Here is a 21,777-nt window from a genome sequence, read left to right as displayed (position 1 = left end):
GTTCTCTTAACAGCCAGAAGCTCCCTTTGAAGAGCATTAGAATCCAGCATCAAAATCCAATATTACCAAATGCAAAGAGCTTTGAACAACTACTGAGCAATATATATATTTTTTTTTTACTGTGATGCTTAATTACCCCCTACAGGCCCCAGACCCTCTCCCTATTGCTTCAGTCTGCAGGCTCCACAACAGCTATGGAGCAAATAGCAATTACACATTTATTCCAGCCACATTAATGTAACCTGGGTGGATTCTGTCACTGCATAAATTCTTGCTGCCTAGCAGCAAAATGTAAAGGACAGTCTGAATTAGTAATAGGCTCCTTACCTGCTGCTGCCTCTCACATAAGCATGGTCAATAACAATGCAAGACAGAGTCATACTTTCTTAACATACATGAATTTCAACCATGATTCCATTCTCATGTATTAGAAAGTAAGTTCTGGACAGCTTTCTTTGCACACATAGTTTGTTGACAGTTTCTCTGGTAAGGTAGGGCAGCTGCACAGCAATATTTAACTCATTTGTTCTGGTGAAGAGGCAGCAAGAGAGCCCCAGCACAGCTTGTAGTTAGTCCTTTTCCACCCTGGTCATAAAACACTGAGTCAACTGTCTCACCCTCAAGTTGTCTTGAAAACCTCACATACAGTGAACCATCACTCCAATGCACCTAGGCTTCTATGAATTCATAGCCTGAGCTTGATGTCAGAGCACAAATTTTGCCTCTACATGCCCCTCTGCATGAGGCTGGATTTCAGACATTTTGTCAATGTCTGATTTGTTCTGCTCTTACGTGAATAAGGGAGACACTGGCCAAAATCAATTTTAACGCTGCAACATTTATAAACATATTTTATGTAAGATTCAAAAATAATCTAACGCTATTCAAGAACCAAATGATGATCTTAACTTACCGGTAAGTTTTTTTTTTTTTTTTTTTTTTTTTTAAAAAAAAAAACCAACTTCATGAAAACAGGCTCTGAAGGTAGAGAACTATTTGTGAAGTTGAACTGCTTGGAAACAAAGAAGCAACATATTTTCTTCCATAAAAAGCAATATATCTTCTTTGCAGTCTCATTCTGCAGATAGGGACTACTAGAAACAGATTCTTACAGAGCTTATTGTAAGTCACTAGGATAAAGTGCCTCTATTTATCATTTCTTCCTTGTTGCCACATACACTCAGAAGAGCAACAGAACAATGGCATAGGCTTGCTGTTTTAAGAATTGGTTTGTATTAGGAATCAAGGACAAGTTGTATAGCTCACTTGTGTGATCACATAGTTTAAACTGTTATCAAAGTGTCCTACAACAGGAGTGCTGTTTGTAGTTTTCAAAACGGCTGTACTCCACAGCCTAAGATTATTCATTAACCACAAAATAGTGTTTCTTCATACTGAAATACACATATCCTTATTCAGGGTATGTATTTAGGCAAAAATGAAGATATGAAGATTATTCAGGAATGCAAGTATATTTTAATTAAACCTGAGCCCAGTATTACTCTTGTAAATAAGTATGCCTCCAGGATGTCCTTAAATACATAGACAGGAACTGGCTGGGATGGTAAATAATGCATTGCTGTTTCTCTGAGGAGGCCATATTCTAGATTCCCCCCCCACCCACCCCATTTAGGTTCTAACCTTATTGATTTACTTTACATGAATTTTAAAGCACTATTTTGAGATTAGAAATGTTAATCTTTAAAGAACAAGATGGCAACAAAGGTGGTAATTTATACAGTGATGTTACTTAAGTATTTTCATTGTTAATAAATATGTACTTATTAACTCTGAAAAAGACTACTACAAGCACATAATCTCTGCTTGTTGCTTAGAAATCCATAGTTCTTAATACTTGAGTAATTGTGCAACAGAAAAAGAACTGCAGATCAGTCTCAGGACACAAGGTAAGCGTCCAACTCCTGACACTCAAAGCAAGCAACGCTGTCTAACACCCACTCTCGAGTCACCACAGCAACATTGTTCTTTTGCTGGATTGCTGCAAGACAAAAACGAAGGATAAAACAATTATAAATTATGCAAATTTAAAGCGAGCTTACTGATATCTTCCACAGTGAACTATATGCTTTGACACCTTAAAAGCCTTGATAAAAATCAAGATTCTAAAAACAACAATGTGACACTACTATTACTTTTAACAGTGCAGGCTGTATTGCTGCTCCATACAGAATAGAAGCTCAGCAAGTGGCCTGGCAGGAAGCTTGGAACAACACAGGATAAACATTAAAAATCAGAGACTGTAGTCCTCATTATCCTTGAATTTAGGACCTAGTGACAGAGGCTCTGTTCCTGTCTACTCAGGTATATGGACCACATGATCTCGGTAAGAGAAGCAACAGAAAAATTACTGAGGTGTTCCCATACTGTTACTGTTTCAGGGTCTTGATTTTCTCTTTTCCCAGTACCATTGAAACAGCTGTTGTATTTGCAACATTACTATCCTGCTCCATTGTTTTATTGCTCACTAGCTTCCATTCATCCCACAACTCCCACCATCCCATTTTAAAAGTGAAGTCTGAAACACTTGCACTTTCAAAAATCTCATGGCTTCTTCTTGGAAAAGCCTCTTCATTCCAGATATCAGTTAGTGCTTGGTAACTGTATATTCTTTCCAGACCAAGAGAATATCCCATCCAAGACTTTCTACTAGATCTTACTAATCTTCCAATAACAAGCTTTTCCACCTTTCATGAGCTTTTAGCAGTCAGAATGGTTTCCGTAAAGTCAATAACATGCAGGACAACCAAGCCTACAGCATACATACAACAACAGAATCATATTTACATATCGTTACAACAAGCTATGAGACTGTCTGACATACCACCTTACAAGACTGATTCTTGAAATAACATAGCTTACCTCTGCCTTCACAAGTAGTAGTGTTTTATTTCCATTCCTCTACAAACCTCTCTGATATTTAACTATTAAAAACACTGAGGTGATACTGAGACACTCAACGTGTACCATGAAACAATCCATGACAAGTAGTTTTACCTTCATAACTTGTGCCTTCCATCCAAGCATCTGGCTGCACAACAACAACAGCAGTAGAATTCTAGGATTCCAAGATAAGAAAATAAAAATGCTACTGTTATCTATCTGTTTTTAAATGACTCTCTCACCTGTCATCAGTGAGTGGCAGAGTGATAACTGGGCTGACTCTGCTTCATCACTTGAATGGACTTCAAGAGGTGGTGGAAAGAGAACATAAGTTTTTTTTTCCCTTCCATTATTTTTCTCCAAGAATGCTGTGCCTAAGTTTAAGGAACTAAAGTCTCACTTTCCAGTGCAAGAAGCCTCAGTGTGGATTTCCATAGAGATTAGTTATCTGGCCAGCACAGAATACTTGGATTCATCTTTGACAAACCCATGAAGGCCACTTAACCGTTCAACATGTACTTTAATTAACATGGTGAATGGTTTGTAACTAAGCACAACATTCCTTTAACACTTACTACTTTGTGCGTGAACAGATGAAGTTGTTTCACTACAGAGGCACCACAAAGCTCCACTATCCATTCTAAATGTCCTGGAGGAGGAAAAACAAAACAAAACAACAAAAGATAGATAAACTGTCTTAATACAGCGCTCTACTAAAAGCGAGATAAGAGGCCTGTTTTGAAGTATAGGAGAACCACCTGAGCATTTTCCTGATGAACCTGCTGGGGACTCCCAAAATGAGGGGAACATTGTTTCTGTTCTATCTATATCCCGAGTAAGTGCTTTGGAATTATCAGGATAAAGGAAGAACAAGAGTATCCAAGAGGTCAGATGTAAAACTCAGTGAATGCAGAAAGTCTTCCTTCACATTTTTATATTTTAAATAAATATTTCAATAATGAGATTTTCAAAACTACATACCTGCAGTCATATCAGTGAAAGGTCCATAGCAGCAGATCTCAAAGTCTTTAAAGATCTGAAAAACAAGAAATGTGTTAATAGAATACATGTGCAATATATTTACAGGACAACACTTATACCATGCTTGTTTCACTGCACATCCAGAACTGGTTAAAGATCCAGGCACTGTTTCACGAAGCTTAACTGAAGATTTTTTCATGAAATTCTTTTGTTTTGCACATTATAAAACAAACAAACAAACAAACAAAAACAAAAAAGTCAAGCTTGTGCTGTTGTATACTAACTTTATAAAAAGATATCATCCACTCTAAGCGCAGAAGGTCACTTTCATGCATGAAAGGTGAGCTCTACCAGTGGCACTGAAAATACACTCTATTTGTACAGCTCCATATATAAGGAACTGGAAAATGTTCCAGATAGGCAGGCTGCAACATACCTTGAACAGTCATGGCCAGATAGGATTTTCTTTCCTGATATGCTCATACCTTTTCAGCGAGAGATTGCCTAGCCCTCTTAGGACCCTGGTGGTTTCTGCCATTGATTACATCTCCTTTAACTTCAAAGTTCTCCTGGAACATAACATAAGCAAACAACCTTATGTCAGAGACTGAGAACGCTTTCCTGGTCAGAGTTCTGGGTAGAACAGGAGAAAGTTAAGATTGCAGAACTGGAAATTTTTACTTTTCTTCATATACTTGATTTTAAGTGTTTTCAAGAAAGAAAAATAGATAGCAGTAATGGAACTTCTGCAGCATCCTACAATTACTAAAGAATCATACATGATATCAGTCAAATGATACAGAAATACAGCAAACAGTATAGAAACAACAAATTCCAAAACTAAAGTTTATCAGGAAAGTCTCATTTGATAAAAAAAAAAAAAAAAAAAAAAAAAAAAAAAAAAAAAAAAAAAAACAAAGAAAAAAAACAAAGAAAGAAAAATGAAGGATCTATACTGATTGCTATCTGCACATATTTAAACTTCAACACCTATTTTATTTCAAGGCATTCACTTAGCATATAGATTAACAACAAATACAGTGCAGTATTTGATAATTTCAGGCCTATACCTGACTCTATAATAAACTATTTTCCACTCCAGTCTTCTCTAGAACTTCCACGTAGCCTATTCTAAAAGATCGAGGAACAGAAGTCTATTTTAACTTGAAAACAACAAACAAAAAAATCCCACAATTGATTTCATTATAATTGGAGGGTCTTCTCATTGCTCAAAGCAATGTGAAAATTTGTGACAAGGTTAACAGCGCTCAGTCATTTATCCAGCAACTTCCCCTTTCTTCCCAGGCAGAGAAGGATTTTGATATCCCTTTCGGCTGAGATATTTCTGAGTGTATGGATTTCAGTTCAGAAAGGGGGCATTTCTGCTTGGTAAATATACATAAAATCTGCATTGTGTCATTAATCCAACATTCCCCAAAAATCTGTACTTGAAGAATAAAAAAAAAAATCCAATCACTACCCAGAAACACACACACACAAGAAAATCCCCTTAAATGGTATCATAACGAATACGCAGTTTCTTCTAGGAAATGTACTAAATACCGGAACAAGTTTTCAGTAATCGTCTTCTACAAAGTTTAACGAAAGATTTATAAAGGCACATCTATAGCTATGTATAGCTATTAGTTTGGGCAGACAGTAGATCTTTTCCTCCATTCTGTAATCCATCAATAGGAACACTTATTAAAAAAAGTGCCTATAAGATGTTCCAAAAATAATAGAGACCCATTATGTATTCAGCAACACTGAATACCTATAATTAAAATACGATTTCTGGTAAAACTAGAATTTCAGTTTTCACAGCTGAGTTTTCATGTATTAAATGCCTAGGCAACATTTGAGGTTACCAATTGCTTCAATGTAAAAACATAATTTACATACCTGACATTTCACTCAAATTAAAAACAAACAAAAAAAACCTTACCTCATCCAGTATCCTGCCTTCTTTAAAAGACTGAATTATCCCTAAATAAAAAGATCAGAACAGAATCATGTTATCCAGCAAAATTTGATACCATGCAACTTAGATTTAAATTAAGAGGGAGAAAAGGCCATTGGCAGGGAAAAGAAGAATCCAAAGTGGCTATTTAAGAGAAGAAAAGGAAACATTCAGAAGAGAAAGAAGCTTGATCTTACTGTTGTGTTGTTTTGAATATGCTAACACATTTAAGATAGGAAAAGATATACATATGTTTTACTTGGAACAACAGGAGAGTACATTTGTAGTAGAAGGGCAGAGACTACTTTTCTTCAAAATAACTTATACTCACACTGGTAACTAACTACCCATTTTCTTCCTGCGATACCCAGGAAGTACTTCAATGTCCGTTCACATACCAGCTCCTCATCTGCAGAGCAAAAAAGAGCAAAGCAATCTTTCAGTTTTGCCACTAGTGAAAAGCACTTCAGATAGTTCGTACCTGAAAGCAAAAGAATCTTGCTAAGCAAGGCAAGGGAAGTAGCAAGACTAAAGACCAGAAAGGCTCAGAAGTTCTAGCACTTTTTTTAGCTAATCAGTACAGATGAAAGGCAAGGAAACGCACAAATACTGCCACAACACAGGATACTAACTGAGGATTCAGTGCCTAACATTAGAATAAACATTTATATGACTAGCTGTCTAGGCTCCTCTTCTGCTCTACTGAGACTGGTACAACTTTCAGAAGGCAGTTCATCCCATCTGTATTTGTACAAAGGCAGAACAATGTTGCTCTCCTAAACAATGTGGTCATGCTATTTATGATACGTGGAGAAAAGACACAAAAATAATTGCATTTATGAAGAATAACAGGACTTTCCGGCTCCCTTTTTATGTTAGTTTTTAAGAGCAGTAATGACTCGCTCAAGTGAGTTTGTATCCAAACATGAGCCATTCAGAAGTGCTTCTATAACAGAATATAGCATGCCTGCATTCAGATTTGGCTCAAAATATTTTTTTCTAGCAAGTTTTTAAAAGCACACAAAGAAACAAAACACTCCTTCACTGATTCTGTGAATTATAGATTTGTATACCCAAAAGTAAATACACAAAAAATCATCTCCCTTAACTTATTTAAATTTATTGCCAAACCATCTTCTTGTTGGTTAGTTGTTAGTGTAGCTTTTTTAATTGTGTAAATATGGGGTTTATTCACATCACTCCCAACAAACCTGTTTTCATTATGACATGGGTCGTTCCATCTGTAATGTGATTAGAGAAAGTGCTCTGAGTTTTTCTGGCAAACTTCTGGACCATCAACTGAAAAGTAGTTAGAAAATGAACAGCTAGCAAAACATGTTAAAAACAAACAAACAAACAATTCCAGTTCAAGGGAAAATAAAGTAGCTACTTTAAGTTCATGTTTTTTATTTGTGTTGGCACACATTTAACAAATATAAATACATTCTAATACATATTTAAAAAATATCAAAGTTACCTTCTCCTTATATAAAGCTGCTATGCACACTATTAGCTTAAATCCTGCAAAAGCAGCTACCTTCCATCCCCCAACCATATAAATTAGAACATTACTTAACAGGCAAACAATAATGAACAAAAATCAGTACAACTAAATTTTTAGTACTTATTAATTGCAATTTTATTTCTGAAAAGTTTACTAACAAATATAAAGATGTAGGAAAGCCTTTTTCCCCCTAATTCCCCTAATGTTCTCCACTGTACTTTGTCATCAGACCACCAAACACTATAAATAAATACTGAGAGGAAAGCAGATTGTTTCATTCCTTATGATTACAGTCTTAAGCCAGGTAATTTTTGGAAAACAAAAACAAAAACACTGTTTGCTTTTTTTTTACTAATTGAAAATTAATTCCAAAAGCTGACTGAATTATAACTGTAAATTTAAACAATAGTGGGCCTGAATTGAGCAATATGATTGCATTAGAACAATATGGTATTTATGAAGCTGACAAGTCGATTTTTATGATCTTTGTATGCATCTTACTTTAGAAATCTTTAGAAGAGCAGGCACTGCAGCATTTGTTTGCCAAGACATTCTAAATATTCCAAAACATGTTTTGGAATAACATTTTCCTCCTAAACAGTAGAAAGTCTCCTAAAATGTTCAGACTTCTCTAAGCTTCCTAGTGCTGTTTTTAGGCCTCAGTCTTCATATTTTTTTTATGAGTGTCCAACCAAGTTTGACTTGGTTACCATAGTCACAAACAGTAATTCCTGTAAGATTAGTTTCCTCTATAGGATCTAATCTCTATATTGAGGACTACAGCGATCAATGGGTTTATTAACAGTGAGTCTCCAAACATTCCAAAATATACTCACATGTTCACTTTGATTCAGACCGGATGCCACAATTGACATTTCTGTCCTGTAAGTTGTATCTGAACTTGCAGCATTTTCTTTCCCAGCTGCATTGTGCAATACAGATGTAGGAAAACATACATTTCTCTTTGATTCACGTACTCGAACACTGCTTTTGTTATCACACTGAGCTACAGCAGAATTATTTGTTGTTTGTGCAGTTTGAGGGCAAGGGTGCTTTACAGAGGAGGAAGAGCTATTTGGATTGCTGGTCACATTTCTGCAGAGAACTGATAAAACAGGTGCCTTACTTAGCTTGGTCTCAGAGTCATGCTCAGATGCATTTTCTAGAGGAGAAGAGAAATAAACCTTTAAATAATTTCTCATTTCATTCATAGTGGAAAGCTGTTGTGTCACCTTTTAAATTTACACGCGGGAGTAATCTTCTGTGCTTATTTGTTTGCTTATTTTTCGCTATTTCAGATATTGTCATTTACAAAAGTAAGATTTCAGTTAATGTATCATGTGGCTAGAGCAGAGTATTAAACAGGCCAATAGCAAAATTGCACTATTTAGTGTGTTACATTGAATACCACGTTACCATATCTGTGTTCACAAGCAGTAGAAGGGCATTTATTTGACAGCTGGAAGGTGCCCATAATTTGTAATAAACTGTCAATAACTGATCAGTTTAGGCTTTTATGAGCCAGAAATCTGTATTCTAGCATAAACAAAAAATTGTATTAATTTTCTGCTCTGAAGTAAACTAATCATTAGTTTGCTGAATTAATTCTCCAACATTTTATTTGTAGTTAACTATAGTGGTTTTGCTTACTGGATTTAGCAATGTCACATTTCAAAATCTGTTCTATGAACTGACAGAATATTCTCATACTGCAGTAAATTCATGCAATTCAATGTGCCTTATTAACTGAGTGTGGATTAAAGACTAACCAACCAGTCTCTCAGTGTTAATTACACTGTGATTATTTTCAGCTTAAAACATTAACAAGATACAATAGAACCACAGTAAAAACCATACACAATAAAGGCATGATAAGTCACTAAATAGCTTTGAATCCCAGGTTTTCCTTGCTATTTACCCGTTTCTTGTCTCATCTGCTCCACTCCAAGCGTTCCTCCACTACCGGAATATGGCACTTCTCTACATAAGGGCAATACCTCAGTGTCCTGACTTGCATGCTGCTTTAGCACTGCCTCAAGCACAGCCATTTCTTCTTGTAGCTTTTTTAGGTTATTCTGCATAGCATTCTTCTGCTGCAAGCGATAGACAATTGTGCCAGTGTTAGCAAACCCAGTTTTAAATAGTATGATTAGATTTTTTCAAGTGCTTTGTAAAGTATCAGAATAATTTTGAATTACTTGTTACTACATGCTTAATAGGCAGCTACAGTGCTTTTAGCGTAACAGATAGTGAACACGTGCTGTATCAAAACAAAATATTTGAGAAGAGATAGAGTCAATGTACAATGAACAGTGCTTTGTAAGTTTTACATATGTACTATTCCGTAATATTCTGATACTGAATGCTTTTTTAATCTTCACCCTTAAAAGGTAAAGACTCTATGCCTCTAAACATAAGGACATGATTTGCTGGTCTATATTATACAGAATCACAGAATTGTAGGGGTTGGAAGGGACCTCCGGAGATCATCAAGTCCAACTCCCATGCCAAAGCAGGTTCCCTACACCAGGTCGCACAGGTAGGCGTCCAGGCAGGTCTTGAATATCTCCAGAGAAAGAGACTCCACAACCCCCCTGGGCAGCCTGTTCCAGTGCTCCGTCACCCTCACTGTAAAGAAGTTCTTGCGCACATTTGTGTGGAACTTCCTATGGTGCAGTTTCCGGCCGTTTCCCCTTGTCCTGTCTCCACTCACCACTGAAAAGAGTCCAGCCTCACCATTCTGCCCCCCACACCTTAGATACTTATAGACCTGGATCAGGTCCCCTCTCAGCCTTCTTTTCTCAAATTATCACCAATTATTGTAAGTCACCATCAAAAAAAAAGACAAATGTAAGAAAATCTGAGGCTTCCAGCATTGGTCAAGTACGGAGATTTAACAACAAGCATCTCCTGCAATTAAGCACTGTAATCAATACCACATAACAAGGTTACATCCATTAGAATGTAATGTCACCATGGAAAACAGTAGGAAAAATAATGGCATAGAAGCAGTTCCACAGTTCTTGATTAATTATGCTTTACTATGGTTATGAACATAACCCAGCTGCACAAAGAATCACACTGAAAGCTGCCTCCCACTGCACTGACTTTGCAGCTTTCGCTTATATCCTAGAACGCATACTAGCCAATTATACTGGAAACGTACATAAACTACTTCTGGAATGCTGAACATAAACTACCTGTGTAGAAAGAATTTCATCCTGAGAAAATGGTTCATGTGAATCCTCTACACGACTTGTTTCACTGTCATATCCAGATGCTTCACCTTGAAAGAGAGGAAAGAAAACCCAAGTTAATTAGAAAAGAAAATCTAACAATAACCATCCACAGTTTCTCTTATCACACAGACCTCTTAGCCAACTGTTAACTGTAAAGATAAAAGGAGAAGGTTGGGAAAGACTTAAGTGAGAAGCAAAGATCTACTTCAAGTGAACATTCCAAAGAATATCATGCCACAGTTATGGAAAAATAAGCAGAAGTCAAGGTAAATGGTTTTAACAGTAATGAGAGTTCTAAATACTTAAGTCATAAAAATATCAAAACAATTACTTCAGAATTCTACAGCCAATTTCAACAAACATTTCATCTGCAGTAATAGCTTAGGTAGACTCTATGAAATTCTGCTGATAGATCCAAGTCTCGCCATTGCAATAGCAACACTAGTATTTCCAGTCAAAAATTAACTCCCACTAGACAGATTCTAGCTGTCCTCTGGGGCCTGGTCCATTCATTTTTTTCTCCGAACAGAGAATTTTACCACACTAATTGTCAGGAAATCAGTCACCAAGGGCTGATTTTTTTCCTGTTCTGTTTGATTGTCCATAGCTGACATATTACTTTACAAAAGCAAGCCCACAAAGTTCCCATGCAAACATCAAGCACCCAATGATATTACTAACACAGCTGCAGAGATAAAAATCTTGGTTTGTACCTAGGTTTGCCCCCATATTTGGATCTTCTTGGTACTCATCATTGGAGTCATCTTTTCTTCTCTTCAGCCCTCCACTGCAACTTTGAAGAGCTTCCTTACTCTTATTTACGTCGCTCACTTGTGTTAAAGTCTTCCTCAGCTCCTGTGCTCCATCAACTGATTCTTCAGATATGTTAGACTGGGAAGAAAATAACTTCACAGAGCATTCTGACTCCTGGTTTGGTGAAACACACTCATTGCTTAGGGCAGCTTCAAGTGTTTTCTGTTCATTATTTTCATTAAGACATTCACTGCGAGGCAACATGCTGGGATTTGCTGAAGACTGTACCACAGATGTCACCTGTTTTTTGATCTGCAAAGGTGTGCTTACTGATTTGCCGAACATTAATTCCTGAAAACATGGTAAATCTTCATCCTCACTAGATTCTTCATCTGAAGATTGCAGTTTCTGGGCTCTTCTCTGAGACCTCTGAATACCTTCAGATCTTGGCTTACAGCTAACAACTGAATCATTTACTATGTTCACCAGGGCAGCACTGCTTCTTTTTACGAACACAGCAGATGTGTCTTTCCTATTAGTTACATAAAAACTGGCACTATCTTCAGTATCATTGTCAGAACACAGTAAGCCATCAGGGGTTTCAGACAGATCCGTAAAATCACTGTGGACTTTAAGAGATTCTTCTAGTGCCTCCCCAACTAAATACTCTGACAACCCTGTGCTGACAGTTTGGATTAGTCGCTCTTCATTGCCCTTTACCAGACTTCCCTCTTTTTTGCTGATTTTTTTTTCAGTGACTCTGCAGTTGAACTCAGCTGGATTTTGTTGAGAAGCTGTAGGGCAAACCATTGGACTGGGCTGAAAAAGTTGCATTGGTGCTTTGCCATCAACAACTTCAGCATTTTCCACTTGATTGCTTTCTGAACTGAAGTATGTTTCACTGACTGTGTTCAGGTCTGTTCTTTGGAAAGCATGCTCTTCTGCATTACTCCGATCACTGAGATTTCTTTTGCTTCCGACTGGACTCAGTCTCAATTTGCTTTCTACCCCTATGTCAGCTGACAATGTCTTTTCACTCTCCTGCTCTCCCTCTTGCGGTCTGTTTCTGCCTTCATTCCTAGTAGCACACATTCTTACTAGTGTCGTCAGACTCCCATGATTTGCAACATTTAAAATATCTTCTTGATGCTCCACAGCATGCACACATTCAGCATTGCTGACAGAGCACGACACAGGACTAACACAAGCAGATTCACACGTCTTAAACTTCTCACAAACACTACTCAAATTTTCCGCAGTTGTTTTCTTTTCTTGTAAGTTTTCTGTCATAAAATATTTACTAGGCCTTTTTTCTACTTGATCAGGACACAGAGTATTCAGTTTTTCAGCTTCAACATCATCTGTGGTACATGTCTTCATGGGAGCAGGATAAAGACTAAAAGACTGCCGTTTTGAACTCCTAAATGTATTTCGCAGATGTTGCATGTCTAACTCACTGTCTTCAGCTTCCACGGTCAATTCTGAAACATTTTTAGCCATTGGTGACTTTTCAATTCTGAAGTCCTCGGGAACATTCTGTGAACAGCATCTTTTGTCCTGGGGAAAAACAGTCCATGACCCAGACCTCTTCTCTTCAGTCAGGATGGAAGCAGTGTCCAGAACAGTCTTTGAAGGAGACTGTAGGAGGAAAAGTCTACCTAGCATTTCCCCTTCTTGAGAACCTGCTTTGAGTGAAGGGGAATTAAAATTTGAATGCTGACAAGAAAATGTAGGATTGAAGAGACTTCTGTTTTTTGTTATATCAGCTGAATTCTTCAGACTAATCTGTATTCCATTTGCTACCAGATCAGCACCATTCCGATCAGTGAGTGATGTGCAATTCAGTATATCCTGCTGCTTCCTCAAGTCTTTGCACTGGGAATTGTGAACTAACACATTCCTTTCAACTCCAAAGACAGACCCTTCTGGGCCACTGTCAGAATTTCTTGCTTCCTTAGTTATTCTCATTTTTCCTGTCTCTTTAGAAAGCAGCTGAAGCCTCCTGCTGCGTCTGACTTGTCTTTGCTCACAATCAACTTTATTTGGTTCTTCACTGCTTGGATAGCTATCAATCAGTGGCTCATCTGGACCAAAGGAATCTGGGTTTCTGTCAACTACTAAACGTATAGCACACCTTGTTCTAGTTGAACGTCTGCATCCTTTTGCTGCAGAACATGCATTCTTAGTGCTCTTCTGATCAGAGTTACTGAGTTCCAGCTGTCCATCAAAGGGCATGCCTGACACCTTTTCTATAGCATTTTTCCCTCCTTCCTCAAATTCTGTTAGCATCCTAACCTTTATTTTTTCAAGGAGGGGATTCTCTTTAACAGCAGAATTTCCATCACATTTTCTCTTCTCAGCACCTTCAAGGCTGGAGTTAATACCCTGAGGGCATCTATCTGCCTCTTCTAGATCTTTCTTCTCAATGAAGTCTTCAGGCTGAAGGACACGGGCAGGCTCCCTTTTTCGTTTTAGTCTGTCTTCTCTGGAATTATTCAAGCACTCCTCTTCAGCAGCCGCATCTTCTTTTTTTGCAGCAGGCAAAACGTCTCTCAAAATAATAGAGGGATTTGATTTCCTCCCTCTCTCATATGTTTTCCCAAATATTTTGTCTTTGATGCTATATGTTGTTTGTTTTGGCCATCTCTTGCTTCTTTCAAACACTACAAATTCCACAGAATCTACTACAGGGTTGGTCTTCTCTGAAATACATGAATCTTTATCTGATAGAGAAATATCTCCTTCACCTGAAGCATCAGTTGCTTCAGAAGGATCATTCTGGAATGAACTGGAAGATAGAGTCTCATTGCTTTTTGAAAACCATTCATTGACTTTCTGAATGCTTTGCTTCAGTCTCTTTCTAGAGACCTCATGCAGGGTAGGACAGTGAGGTATCTTCGGCTGAAGCAGTTTCTCCACAGGAAGTTCTTTTTCAAGTAAAGACTCATTCACGGGTTCATACATTTCTACATCTTCCACACTTGGCACACAAATATGCTTCTCTTTTATTTTATCCAGAGTACTTTCTGAGCCATCTTCAAAGTCAAGCTCTTGGTTTTTACTACTGCACAGAGACTCCTCTGCATCCATTTCTTCTGCATTATTAGAGAAAGATGTGTGATTATTCTTTAAGGGACTAGCATTACCTATTCCATCACACTGCTCTGTGAGTAGGTCTGCATCAAAAACATTTGAAGGAGAACTCTGACCCTCAATTGTATTTACGCGGTTAGATTTGACATGTTCAGTGATGTTCAGCATGCTTTTCTTGCTCAAAGCTTCCTTCAAGAAATCAGTTTCACCTGAAGATTTATAAATGTTATAAATTATTAAGCCCTATTTTAAATGCATGAGAACGACAAGCTTAATAACTTTTGATTTTAAGAACTGCTCGTTTCCCTCCAAAACACAATATTACACTGAACAAACCACTCTCAAGAGAAAGGTTAAAAAAATAAAAAAAATAATTAAAAAAAAACAAATTACATATGACATACATTCATCCAACTCCTTCCATGAATTACTAGATACTTATCTCAACTTACATTATGAGGGATAATATAACGGTTTATGTAGAACAGAATTAGCTTTGCACTTAGATCCTTCTGTGCCTCTACACAAAATATCCACATCCAGCATGTAGTCTACAGGCATTGCCTTATATTATAATGTTACTAGAAGTAGGCATCAATAGAACTACAGAATACAGTACTGCAAGAGTATACATTTAATAACGTAAAAGCAAAACACTAACTTGTGGCTTCAAGCTTTCAAGCTTTCCTCTCAATATTTTTGTCACTAAAATAACAAACATACCTATGATATCTGGTAAAGTTATTTCTTCAGCACCCAGCTTGAGTGACTGTGTATTGCAAGAACTTCCATACTTCTCAGCACTCTTAAATTCTTCTAGCTCTTCTTTGTCTTCTAACCTGCTGAGAAGTTTAAGGAGGAAACAAAACCAACACCCTACTTTCATTACAGAGGTAACTTCCATTATGTTGTAACAGGAGCCTGTATTTAAATTTTCTCCTTTTTGTTCTTGGAAGGAGCTTTTGGAGAAATCAGGCTGCTGAGTAGAGACAATCACGCATGATTAACCCTTGCTACAACTCAAGAATGCTGAACTGTTATTTTCAAAAAAAAAAAAAATACTAAATCTTCAATAACATCTACTTACCCAGTATCGCTTGCCAGCATAAAAAGCTCTTCAGAGGAATCAGTGCCTAAAAACAAGTTAGCTGTTACTCTTCTTTGGAATGATTCAGAGGAAGATTTCTTGTCAGATTCAGTTTTTATCATCACAGAAGCGTGCATGCTTTAGTTCTTTATAGAGGTAGACTTTTTCAAATTTTATCCGATGAGATCAAGTTCACTTGACTTTAATTATTACAGTTTCTATGTGCAAATACAACTCTGATATAAAGTTGTGTTATCACATCCACGATATGATGTTTTTAAATACAATAAATACTGATAAAATAGGAGTTAGCAACAGTTCTAATTTCCAAATTTGTACAGAAACAGCTGCCATCATCTAGAATTTAAAACCAGAAATCAGAGCAATGTGTCTCAGATTCTTTGCTTGATATTAGCATAAACAAAAAGGGGGAAAAAAAACAAACAAACCCAAAAACCAAGGTAATGAATACTACCTATTAAAATGAACACTTGCTATGTTGAAGGAACAGGGAAAGAAACAAAAAATAAACTAAGAACAACTATTTACTACACATCATCATTTCTGAAGCACTCAGCATCAGGTAGAAACGGAGATCTGAAAAGCCAGAACAAGTAGAAATATTTTCTCACATATCATTCTTAAATATATTTAAGAAATACGGCCCTAAGTACTAACAAACAAGTCTTAGTCTGTAGACAACAGCAGTAATCATTTTTAGTAATAAAAAACATTTTACTTCTGCAGTTGTCTTCTCTGGATCTTGTACACTGAGCCTTGGATTTTTCCAGTAATGCAATAAACCATATAAAAAGTACTTTCATTTACCACCTTTGGTAAATCTGTTTAGTCTGTGTAATCTCCTTTGTTTGCACTTCAGGTGTTGAATAGAAATTAGCGCTTAAAAAGACTGAATTTCAACACCTTCCATTACTTTGGAAGTGTTAGACACAAGCTCAGCAAGCTCGTATGTACATGCTACAGCTCTTACCAAGCTCTATAAGTACACCTCTTCCAATGCCACGCTTCTGTTTTTTGCGTGTTAGGTAACGCTCTTCGACCCTGTTATCTGTAAGCTGTGGATCCACATTAGCTTCCTGCTGACAGGAGATTAGAATGAAATAGTTATTAATAACAGTAGGTTATTAAAAAAAAATATTAGAATTACTTAAACTGCATAGAGCACAGCCTCTTTGAATACAAAATTCTAAAATATCCAATTTATCATACTCAAATCAGGAATGGAATTTACTACAAACTCCTCCAAAGCTCCAATCATTAACAATTTTATCATACTTAATATCCTATCTGGTACCGGGTAAATGAAGTAAGAAAGATTAATAATGCATCATGAACAGACTCATACTGAGAAGTTGGGGAGGAACTTTTTATAAGGGCAGGTAGAAACAGGACAAGGGGAAATGGTTTTAAACTGGAAGAGGGTACACTTAGGAAGAAATTCTTCACTGTGAGGATGATGAAACACTGAAACAGGTTACCCAGGTTGTGAATGCCCTCTTCCTAAAAGCATTCAACGCCAGGCTGAACAGGACTTTGAGCAACCTGGTCTAGACAGAGCTGTCCTTGCCTATAGCATGGGTGTTACGACTAGATGATCTTAAAGGTTCCTTCCAACCCAAACCATTGTATGATTTTATGATTCTATACACATAGCAATCACCCAAAGCTGGAAATTAAAAAAATAAATAAATAAATAAAAAATGCTTTTAGGAATACTCATTTGTCAGCCTTATCAAATAAGTTGTAGAGGAGGAAAAAAAAAAAAAAAAAAAAGAAAAGCTTTTGAACCTAGTTTTGACAATATATTTATTGCAGTAACATTATATTTTTCAAGCTCAACTCATTTTCTATAAACAGCACTTCAAAGACAGAAGTATTTAGATGTCCTTATCTAGAATAATATTCAAGCAAAACAGGGATTTGAGAGCAAACCAAAAACCATTCCATTCATCTACGTATACACACATTCCAAGTTAAAAAACCCACAAACAACAGCAGAGCAATTAAAAAATAAATTCCACAAAAAAAGTCACCAAGGTATAGCTGTCTTGTCCATTTTCTTTAGCAGATATTTTCCTGTTTCTGAAACCCTTACTCTGGATGACAGAACGGTTATTACCCAGGAGCTCGGCACTAGCAGCTTCTGTGGACGTTTTAGGAAAATGACTGCTTAAAACTGAAAAGACAAAGAAGATACAAAAATATTTTCTCACACTTCGCAAGACAATACGTATTACTTATTCCCATAAATAATCACAATACTTACATTTTACTCCAGTGTCAAGCTCAAATGCACTGATAGCTTCTAACAATCCTTCAATCAGCTGCTTAAATCTGGAATTTTCTTTGAGACTTCTGAAATAACATCACCATATGAAATGTTTCTAAGAAAAATGTATGGGATAGCTCACAATAGCTCTCTTAGAATTTAGAGTTAACAAAGAAGGAGCAAAACCGCAGACTGGCAGATGAAACGACAAAATAACTGCTGCCAAGTAGTACAACTCCCTAAAACAGCCCACTGCCAGAATTAAAACATTATCGTAAAGGAAAATTGTCATAGTACTGTCCCTCACATACACCTAGCACAAAGAAACTAGTTATAATGACTGAAGAATAATACTACCTATACTTAGTAGCACTTACTGTCTCAAACAGTGACTTAGCATTTCTGCTACGAGGCAATAATTCATCTTTTCCTTAGAGAAAACTTCTTATCCCCAAGTGCACTTGCAAAGATGCATTACCTCTTGGTAACTTCAGTCTTACACAGAGGACACTGTATTACACCCTTTTTCTTTTTGCTGAGGAGTTTAAACATGCAAAACCTAGAGAAAAGAATAATCACAATGTACCACTTAGTAGATATTCTTCATTATTACTCTGAATTCCTCTATTCTTGTTCTAATGTTAAGATGAATTCATTGATCCACTTTGACATATCTGTACATCTGCAGTTATTTCAGAATGGACTTTTCCACTTTAGAAGCTATAGACCGGGTAATCAAAACACAATATACATCAGTAGCAGTGAAGAGAAGTATACGTGGAGAATAAGAACAGGCTCACTAGGCACTATGATTTTAAGTTTGCAAACCTACCTGCAGAATATGTGATCACATTTTGTTGAGACTGGCTCTTTTATCACATCCAAACTGTAGAAAGAAAAAGGAAAAAGAAAAACGTAACTTCTGTGTTCTTGCTTAAAAATAGCAACAGTACAAAATTCAGAAATACAATCATTTTTGAGGACTTTAAAAAAAATCTTTAAAAAAAAAATATCACAATGGTAAAGAGAAATATACCAGATTTGATCATTTCCCATTTGAGAACCAAGGACAGTATCAAAATTGTTATTATATGAAACAGATGTTATCAATTGCTCTCCACAATCTTCACATTTCTCTGGCAAAGAGATCACATTTTCTAGAGATGTTATCCAGCAAAGGAGGAAACTCAGTATTAGAACACTAACAGATTCTTTTTCAACTGTGACCTCCTGTGTCGAGAGCAGAGCACAGTGTAAAGCAGAGGTTCAGGAGTCCACTGGATTCCTACAACATATATGTGAATCAAATCCACAGATACGTTAATGCGAATAATATTTAGGTTGTTTCCCCCACTTTTTCTATTCTAAACCCATTTTTATCTAGTACAGTGTGAAAATTAATGTTCAACTTTATATTAGGGCTGTAAAAAAAGCTTTAACCGATTCTCTTGCTGACCTCACCTTAAAGCATAATCTACCTTGAACACATACTAAAAAGTTATAATCTTAGGCTTATGCCTACATTACCAGCTGCAGTTATGTTAGAAGGTTCTCCTAAGTTTTATAGACTAGGAATATACATGAGGCAGTTTCTCTGTGACTGTTCTGTCTACAACTCAGCAACATGCATTCTTTTAATTGGAATCATCATGTAAACTACTTACAAAAGCCTAATTTGGATAAAACCTACAAAGACAAATCTCCTTAACTTGTAGATTTACTTTTTGCTATTAGGCAAAGTGTCAAAACTAGCTTCAGCATCACTTTGGTATTCATTATTCATTCAATCTCATTTAGGCATATTTTGAAACATTTTAATATTTTAATTTGCTCTAATTAAAAAAATAAATAAATGGAAAATTATACCATTATGCCTAAAGAACAGCAGATGAAGGAAATGGTTTCAGTTTTAGCTCTTGTAACATTATTTTTTCTAAGTCAATTAATAGACAAACCACCCATTCAATGGCAATGTCTCAGCAAGAATCCAGCTGCCTCCTCAGAAGAGTTTGGATGCAAGGTCTTTTATTTTTCTTTTTTTTTTTTTTAATAGACATTCTACATTTTCTGCTCTGTGGCTTTGCAGATGTTATCATCAACAAGGATTTTATTTTACTTTTTTGCCTTTGGAGAAGCAAATGTTAAATGCATCTAGAACGATTAAAGGATTTAAAAACATTTTCCACCACAGACAAAATAAACTTAAGCATTTTGGTTCAACAGATGCAAGTCTTTTAAAGGACTATCATGCATCCTAAATAGCTAGGCTTGAACTGAAACCTGTGCCATTTTAGTATTTCTCTGCATTTAAAAAACTATGAACTGTGCTTAACTTTTAGAAACAAATGACAAATATCCAGGCTAGCATGCAAACAATGCTCTAATCAGCTAATTTTTTCCCCCACCTGGATAGAGCACTGATACTTTTAGGTTGCAATATATAAGAAATATTTACTGGAATACAGGAACAAAATGTACCTCCTGTCACAAATTTACTCTTACTTATCAATGTACTGTGTTTTAATAACATTATTCTTTGTGTTTTCTCATGACCACGGTATTGACAAAATGCTTGAACAGAAGAGAGAAAAATAAAGAGCATGTTAATTATTTTAATGCCTACCAGACTGGACACTCCAAGTTCTTCTGCATGGCTGAAAGCACATTTTGCACATCCCCAATGGCAATCACTGACAAGTCCATCCTTCAGACACCAAAACACTCTACAGACAAACAGAAAGTATTGTTTCAGATCTGTTGCATTCAGTGATCATGCTTTCTTCCATGTAGCTTTCCCAAGATACATGAAATGACATAGGCCAACTGTATCCTGGGCTGCATCAACATAGGGGTAGGTAAGGGAAGGGACTGTCCTCCTCTGTGCTGTCCTCGTGAGGCCACATCAGCAGCACTGCATCCAGGCCTGGGGATCCCAGAATAAGACATGGTTTGAGGGGAGCAGATCTAGAGAAGGCCATAAGGATACTTGGAGCATCTCTCCTACAAATATGTGCCAAAGGAGCTGGGCTTGGTCAGCCTGGAGAAGAGAAGGCTGCAAGGAAACCTCACTGTGGCCTTCCAGTACTCTAAGGGTGCTTACAGACAGGAAAGAGATAGACTTCTTACATGGAGAGGTAGGAAAGGACAAGACAGAATGATTTAATATTAAAAGGAAAGATTTAGGTCAGATGTGAGGAAGAAATTCTTTACTCAGAGGTGGTGAGGTCCTGGCACTACTGCCCAGAGCAGTGTGGGTGTCCCTGGAGGTGTCCAAGGGCAGGTTGGATGGGACCCTGAGCATCCCGATTTGGGGTAAGTTTGGCAGGGGCTGCAAAGTCCCTTCCAACCCAACCATTTCACGATTCTTTTTTGAGTAAGGCTTACTCTGCACATTCAGTTAAAATCCATTCTGCCTCACAGCCCAGGGCTAGCCAAATCAGGCTGACAGGAACAGCATTCAGCAGAAATTCAGCAAGCGAGCCCACAAGCGCGTCTGCGAGCTGAAGGAGCTTTCAAGGCAGATGCAGACGCAGAGGAGGCAGCAAGAGCACTTACCTAAGGGACCCTGGGGACCGTCAACACCGACCGGGAGAGGTCACCACGCACCATGCAGCCTACCCTATTAAAAAAAAAACAACAACAAACAAACAAAAAAACCCAAACGTTTCAGCCATCGTGCGGCAGCATCTCAGGACCCTACAGCAGAAAAGACCAAAACAGGCCCAGCTCCACTAACCCGCTCACTTCTACCATGTCACACTTCGCGCCCTTTCCGTCAAGGCAGAAACCGGCGCACTAAAAAGCCAATCCTGCGCCCAGTTTATATCACGTGGCCCGAGAGGCACCATCCTATTCGCTCCTTTTCTGGCGCGTGCGGCTCCCTATCCGGCCACAATGAGGCAGGACAGAAAAGAACGCGTTTGATTGGTTCTACTGGATGGCCCCGCTCCCGGAAGAGGAATGGCATGG

The 21,777-nt window shown here is 37.3% G+C and overlaps 2 protein-coding genes across 5 annotated transcripts in view; one reads left to right on the top strand and one right to left on the bottom strand.

Moving 5' to 3' along the window:
• NBR1 (NBR1 autophagy cargo receptor) overlaps positions 1–21,777 on the top strand; it is a 51,425-nt gene that overhangs the window by 10,224 nt on the left and 19,424 nt on the right. The gene's annotated exons all lie outside the window — the stretch shown is intronic.
• BRCA1 (BRCA1 DNA repair associated) lies at positions 365–21,402 on the bottom strand. Of its 4 annotated transcripts, none has more exons than XM_052700286.1 (21): positions 21,364–21,402; positions 20,432–20,531; positions 18,641–18,694; positions 18,287–18,367; positions 17,806–17,894; positions 17,573–17,715; positions 16,510–16,618; positions 15,519–15,564; positions 15,155–15,273; positions 11,299–14,640; positions 10,547–10,632; positions 9,265–9,439; positions 8,183–8,508; positions 7,054–7,141; positions 6,174–6,251; positions 5,828–5,868; positions 4,368–4,451; positions 3,883–3,937; positions 3,477–3,550; positions 3,016–3,076; positions 365–1,999 (listed from the first exon to the last, which is right to left on the bottom strand). In XM_052700286.1, the coding sequence occupies exons 2-21, from the start codon at positions 20,509–20,511 to the stop codon at positions 1,896–1,898; spliced, it is 5,235 nt and encodes a 1,744-aa protein (XP_052556246.1). In that variant the 5' UTR covers positions 20,512–20,531; positions 21,364–21,402; the 3' UTR covers positions 365–1,895. The 4 variants fall into 4 exon arrangements, with proteins under 4 accessions (XP_052556246.1, XP_052556247.1, XP_052556248.1 ...); XM_052700287.1 differs by having other exon boundaries at positions 15,155–15,270; XM_052700288.1 differs by having other exon boundaries at positions 16,510–16,615.

Source organism: Tympanuchus pallidicinctus, unplaced genomic scaffold (assembly GCF_026119805.1).
Source record: "Tympanuchus pallidicinctus isolate F22 unplaced genomic scaffold, pur_lepc_1.0 scaffold39, whole genome shotgun sequence".
In the NCBI taxonomy this organism is placed as follows: Eukaryota; Metazoa; Chordata; class Aves; order Galliformes; family Phasianidae; genus Tympanuchus; species Tympanuchus pallidicinctus.
This window is presented reverse-complemented; position numbering and strand designations above follow the sequence as displayed.